The sequence below is a fragment of the Abramis brama genome (assembly GCF_963993115.1).
Source record: "Abramis brama genome assembly, chromosome: 12".
Classification (NCBI taxonomy): Eukaryota; Metazoa; Chordata; class Actinopteri; order Cypriniformes; family Leuciscidae; genus Abramis; species Abramis brama.
In genome coordinates, this window is record NC_139974.1 from 11481747 (window position 1) to 11488893 (window position 7147).

At 36.6% G+C, this 7147-nt stretch overlaps 1 protein-coding gene across 2 annotated transcripts in view; it reads left to right on the plus strand.

Moving 5' to 3' along the window:
• ash1l (ash1 (absent, small, or homeotic)-like) overlaps positions 1–5580 on the plus strand; it is a 31866-nt gene extending 26286 nt beyond the window's left edge. Inside the window, exons 24-28 of one of the 2 annotated variants that reach the window (XR_014608465.1) lie at positions 350–522; positions 659–825; positions 3219–3708; positions 4600–5284; positions 5405–5580. Coding sequence is in view for 1 of the 2 variants with exons in the window: in XM_084131204.1 (XP_083987330.1) it covers positions 350–522; positions 659–825; positions 3219–3708; positions 4600–4691 (922 nt within the window). In the remaining variant the exon portion in view is untranslated. Of the gene's footprint in view, positions 1–349; positions 523–658; positions 826–3218; positions 3709–4599 lie in introns of both variants that reach the window. The other variant, XM_084131204.1, reaches the window with a different exon arrangement.
• Positions 5581–7147: the final 1567 nt, after the last annotated feature.

A 7147-nucleotide genomic window follows, 5' to 3' on the forward strand; every position in this document is an offset into this window, starting at 1 on the left:
TGAGCTTCTGTTTACCACAACTGATGTGTGAGTTGATAAATGTTTACATGTGAATAAAAGCCTAAATTCAATGTTCATCATATAAAGAGATTGAGTCTCTTCAGAAAATTTGGACTAAACCGCTCAATTCATATGGATTAGTTTAACGATCTCTTTATAAACTTTCGAAGCGTCAAATTGGTAGTTGCTTAGCTGTCAATAGAGGGACAGAAAGCTCTCCGATGTCATCAAAAAGATCTTCATTTGTGTTCCGAAGACGAACCAAAGTCTTACGGGTTTGGAATGAATTTTCATTTTTTGGGGAACTATATCTTTAAATGTGATCTGGACTCTCTTTCTCTTTCTGTAGAGGCGAAAGGTTTGCCTTTGGTCATCACTATTTCCGCCCCCATGAAACGCACCACTCTCCTTCCCGCCGCTTCTATCATAACGAGTTGTTCCGAGTGCCTCTCTATGAGATCATACCACTGGAGGCAGTGGTGGGGATGTGCTGTGTGTTGGACCTGTATACTTACTGCAAGGGTGAGACGTTCACACATACAACCGTTTGAAATAAATCAACTGTAAGATCCAAGAAATGTACTGAACCAGATGCTCCATGCTGAAAACACCACACTCTTTGCTTGCTAATGACCGCTTCTCTTGCTAATGGATTCAGGTCGTCCGAAAGGGGTAAAGGAACAGGACGTTTACATTTGCGACTACCGGCTGGATAAATCGGCACACCTGTTCTACAAGATCCACCGCAACCGATACCCGGTGTGCACCAAGCCCTACGCTTTCAACCACTTCCCCAAAAGATTGGCGCCGAAGAGAGACTTCTCTGTGAGTAGTGGAGGGGGAAGAAATGTTTAAGAAAAAAATAAAGACCATTATACTTTTTTAAATATTACCTTTCATGCAGTGTGTAAAATATCTGTTTGTTAATGTAAAAGGTCTGCAAAGTTTTAAAGATCAAAGTGCATGACAAATAAAGTTATTGTCTTCTAAAAGAAAGAATCGATTGTGAACTTCGAAACAATTAGTCAGGAATTCCAGTCTCACGGTTTGTAACAAATTTGCATAATGCCAGCCTATGGTTTTAGTTACTTTGACCCGCAACATGTCCTGTTGTCGACATGTCGAGAAGACGCTGTTTTCTGTGCTGTGAATCCACTTCCAAAGGATGAGGACTAGCACTGGAACTGATACGGTAAAACCGACGCCAGCGTAACTGTTCGTATCAGTGTGTATCAAGCGCTGAGGAAGCTTCCGGAGCTGAAGGTCAGATATTGTAATGGAAGTTTCGTTTCCGATACGTGCTGTAAGCAGTAGACCAATCACAATAGACTGGGCCGTCTGACCAATCAGAGCCGAGGAAGCTCTCGCAAGGAAGGGTTTAGAGAGAGACCGGGGCACCGTTAATTCTTTTGCATGACAAAATTAATAATATTATTATGTGTAACATTAGACATTTTATTAATATAATTATATCACATTATATTACAAAATATATGTATTATCTTTTTAAATTAATATGTTTGTGTGGGGTGAAATTTGATATGGGCATTTAAAGATTTACCCATAAATGTTGTTATGGTCACTAACTTATTTTATTTATATTTTTACAGTTTTAGATGGGAAATTATGTAAAGAATATTAATATGTATTTGTAATATTAATAACATCTATTACTTTTTTGTTTTAATATATTTCAAAATGTTTTTTTTTTTTGGTGTGGAGATTTCTTTCAGAAATTCACCTATAAATTACTATATATCAGATGTTTTTTGTTATTTTATGTTTTTGACAGTAGATGGGGAAGTAACATTATTAATGTTAATAATATTATTATTGTGTTTTAGGGTGGTGAAATTTGATCTGGACAATTCTTTGAGATTCTTTCAGAAATGTTATTTTGGCCAATAATTAGTTTAATTTATATTTTATAGTTTTACATGGGAAATTATATTATTAATAAACATTATTAATATTATTAATAATAATGTTTTGAGCTTTAATATGTAATATAATTGTATTGTACTTTTTTATTTTAGGTTGCAATTTGAGCTTGACATTTTTTTCTGAGATTAACCTGTAAATGTTATTATAGCATAATATAGTGATAGTAAATTAGTGCTGTCAATCGATTAAAAAAATGTACTCGATTAATTACAAATTTTTTCTGTTATTAGTCTGGCTTGGCTGCTGTCCCTTTAAAACCAGCCGCTGCTGCACATGACACGGATCTCACACACGTCTCATTTTCTCACTATTCTTTACGTTCATTTAAAGGAGCCGTATGTAAGATTGTGGCCAAAACTGGTACTGCAATCACTTTCAAATTACTGTAGAGCGGTGTATCCCCTCCCCCTCCCCCCTGACTCGAGGTTGCCAGATAGGCTGCAGGATCCAGCAGGAACGTAGGCTGCTATGTAGCTGTGGAAACTAGAGCAGAGCTGGCAACCCAGATGCTGAAACACTACTGACTTCGTGATTGGTAGATAGGTGGAGGGTGGCGCTTCAGGCCAAAACACAACATGACAACATCAACATCAGTTGAGGGCTGCAACTTCACTTTTTAAATGACAATATCCTGGCCGGACTACTGTTGTCAGTGATATAAGTATTTGAAATGAACATGATTTCTTAATGTCTAGTGACATATCAGGGCCATTTTATGATTAATTGAAATACATTTCTTACATACAGCTCCTTTAAGACTGCTCTTAAGTTATGAGGACACTCGACAAAATTTACATTTTGGGATAATTGTGTGTGTTATTGTTCGTTCAAGCACGAAAGAGAACAGTATACTGTTGTGCGTCATTCTGTGCGTCGTGTGTGTGTGTGTTACATAGACGGGACATTCACAGGCAGCGCTTTCTCTTTTGTCTTGTCGCGCTTGAATGGTTTAAAAGCATTTTCATGAATAAGAGCGGGATCATATAATATAAAGCTAGCCAAAGGAGGACAAAAATTAACGGATGCTGCGTTAATTGCATTAAATATTTTAACGCGTTAAACTGGTCCAAAATTAAGCGCATGCGTTAACGTTGATAGCCCTATAGTAAATATAATATTTTGTTCATATTTTTATTGTTTTAGATCAGAAGTGGCATTGTGGAGTCGGTTAATTTGATTACATTGTATCTGTATTTTCCCCACTTAACTCATGACTGTTTGAATCTAAACTAGTTTAAGTAGGAATTTTCATGAATTTATCTCTCTTTCTACAGCCTCACTATGTGCCGGATAACTACAAGAGGAACGGCGGCCGTTCTGCCTGGAAGAGTGAGCGGCCCAAAGGTGCCGCAAATTGCGATGAAGAGCCCTCCCCCAGCGCATCATGTGACCGGCTGTCTGCCGGCTACTCGAGAGATGGGGACGAGGGCGGAGGAAGAGGAGCGGAGGGAGACGTGGAGACCTCTCAAGAGGACTCCAGCACCCCTGTTCCCCAGCAATCCACATCACAGGAAAGGAGGACAGGTGGAGAGGAGGAAGACGTGGAGGAAGAAGAGGAGGGTGAGGAGAGGGGAGAGAGGAGAGACATGGACGAGGGCTCTCGGGAAAGGGGAGGAGGAGTGCGGGACGTGTTGGACGCCCCGTGCTCAGCCTCGCTCTCCTCTTCACCTCTTCATCCGTCAATCCTGGGAAGGAGGGAAGCGCAGAGAGAGCGATTGAACAAGATTCTGCTCGATCTGCTGCATCGGGCGCCCAGCAAGAATGGTAAGACTGAGAATATTAGGCTTTAGTTACATCACATCAGTGTCTTGCAACCTAATTCCATTCTTGCTTTCACAAATCTGTTCATTCTTTTTGGTTATGTTGTAAAATAATATAAAGCATTTTTTTGTGTCATTCAGTACCATAAATTACATTTCTTTTGAAAGGAAAGAGATATTTTTTTGAAAATGACTTGTTTACATTTTTTTTAGGGGTGAAATTTTACCAGGATTTTTTTTTTCTGTGAGATTAACTCATGAATGTTATTATGGGCAATATTATATTTATAAATACAGTTTTAGATTGGAAATGATATTCAAATTTTGTTTCAAATTTTATATAGCTATATTACATTTACTACAAAATATACTCTTATTTTTTAGGTTGAAATGTGACCTGGCTGATTCAGATTCAGCCATAAATGTTATGGTCAATAATGTATCATTTTATTCATATACATATATATATATACATATATACATATATATATATATATATATATATATATATACATATATACATATATATATATATATATATATATATATATATATATATATATATATATATATATATATATATATATATATATATATATATACACACACATATATACATATATATATACACGCATATATACACACACATATATATATATATATATATGTATATAATACTATACTAATAATACTTTGTTTTAATATTTAATATAACTATATTGCGTTTTGATTTATTGAAAAAACAATTCACAAGTACTGAGACTTGTTTATGTACATTTAAACAAATTTAATTTAATTTTTTTACAATTTTTAAACATCATGTGTATTCATCATGTGCCCCAACTAATGTAATGCAAGTTTGATGAAAACTAATTTCTTTATGTCTCCTTTACAGCGATAGATGTGACGTATCTCCTCGAGGAAGGCTCTGGTCGCCGCCTCCGCAGACGGACGCTTGGACTGAGCGAATTCATTTGCAGGAAGTAATGCTGACAGCACTCTGCTGAGCACGCTTGCAGAGCAGCAAGAGAATAATGGATACCGAGGAGCAGAGGTGGACTACACCTGAAAAAAAGAGGGAAAATGGAGGTGGGAGGATATTTATATCTTGCAGTTTCTTTCTAAAGGAACTACAAGAGAGACCAGCCCGAGCTTCGTGCACTGAGGACACGCAATTTGCTGCGAGTCGTCAACCTTGATGCATTTCAAAAGTGCAAGTGTCACACATAGGAAAGTTGAAACTGAAGAAAAGCGCCTTGAAATTCAAACCCAATTGTCATGGATGAACTACGACTTTACTGGTCAAACGTCTCCAGTGACTAAGTTGTTAAGGAAGCGCGTGGTACTAAATTTGGCCCTGCAAGTAGAAAAAATGGGAGACCAGTGCCACCTTGTGGTCTACAGTGGCAATGACTTGAGGCAAAAAATAAAACCGAAATAGGAGCGACCATAGGAGGTGCAGTGTAGCGCACACACACTGCCCGTAGACTGAGAAGAGAGAGAAAGAAAGGAGAGAGCTGAGAAAGAACGTTGGCTAACTGCACTTTTAACAACACGGACATCATTCGCTCCCCGGAGATGTACGGATAAGACACACTAACATTCACACAGTATTGATGAATGCTGTATGATAAAGCAAAACAAATAAGTATATTAACTTCTTTTTTTGTTTTTTGTTTGTTATACTGCAATTACATTAGGAATGGAGCACGACGGGGGTATCCATATTTGTGAGTTCGGGACTTCGGGACTGGGCTGGAATGTTTCGCTTCTGTTATCGTGGGCATTGTGATTGGTTAGAGTGGGTGCCAGCCCCGCCCCCTTTAAAAAAAAAGTATTTAATTCACCAGCTAAAAAAAAAAACAACAAAACAAAATCTAGCAGTGGAGGCGCGCTGGCTTTAAATATATATAACGCCTTAGAATGCCATGATCTTGAGCGTTTTTTGTTTATGGTAGTGTGTGAGATTCTTTACGGTGTTTGTGAGCGTGTGTGTGTGTGTGTGCGTGTGTGTGTGTGAGCCCATTATGATAATATAAATACGAAAGAGGAAACAACTAAGGGCTTGACAGCAGTTAATAAACAGTTAAATTCATGAATTCACAAGAACTTATTAAATCATGTGATGTCCTATTTTTTGTGGTTTGTAGGGCGGGTGGGACGGGGTTGGGTCGAGGTTTTAGTATTGTCATTTTCTTTTAATTTTCTTTTTAATTTTTTTAATGGCCTTTCAGGTTGCCATGGAGAATGTTTATATACAAAATCATGATGAGATTTTTTGTTCGCCCTTAAAGCTTCTGCTACGACAGATAAGTATTTCAAACCCCTTAGATGAACCGACACGGAAAAAAACAACAATGAAAACTGACAAACAAAAGAAAAGTTGTATAGTGCCAAGCTATGTATATATACAGACAGGAAATGTGAGAAATGTCTCCAAAAGCAATATCTTGATAATGGATTTTGTGTATTGTATTGTACAGGATTCAGCCCTATATGTATTATTATTATTAGTATTGTTATTATTATTACCATTCTTAAACGATTTGTATTGACAGAACTGTCACACGTAACTTTACGAGAAGTGGAGGAGATGGTGGCAGACATTATAATTAATAATCGCTACAAATTTCCATAAACGACAAACCGTCTGAAACCTTGTTACCCAAAAACATGAATTTAGCGCATTTCGAGAGGGAGGATTGTCTGATGAACTTTGTCGAAGGGGACACTGCAGTGACCCCAGACCTGGCACCCGTCACTGTAATAATTAATATGAACATTATTATAATTATTATTATTATTATTATTACTTTTTGAGGAGAAAAAGATATAATGTTCCTCGTTTTTTTGCTGCAAAGTGTTGAACACTAAAAAAACAAACCAACATAAAAATGTAAAATGATATTTTGGCAGAAAAAGAAGCTGTCAACCCGATATCATGTTCTTAATCTCCTTTTTAATTTTTTTGTTCTTCAAATGAGAAAAGATTGTTCTGTTTTTTGTGATAGCGGTCATAAATATAATGCTTGTATTTCTTGTATTTGTGTGTTTTTGTGTGATTTGTTTAGTTATTTTTAGACAATCACAAAATAAGATGCAAGCATTGTATATGGACAGACTGGCAGGCATTTTGTGATGTTGTGTACAGTTTGTCGAAACTTCTTCCACTCTGGTTCAAAGTTTGTAATTATAAAGTCATGAAGATGCTGTTGGTTTTTACTTTTTTTGTTTTGTTTTATATTCTATTTGTTTTGTTTGTTTGTTTGTTTTTTAATAAAAAGCACTACATTATTGTGAATATACTTGCCTGTTGCTCATACATTTAGCAGAGAATCTGTGATGCAGTTCTTTACTAGGTCATAGCCATTATTACTCCAGGTATACAGACAAATCGTATTTTAATTGTATGGACAGTCAATACATCTTCAAATAAAGTGAAT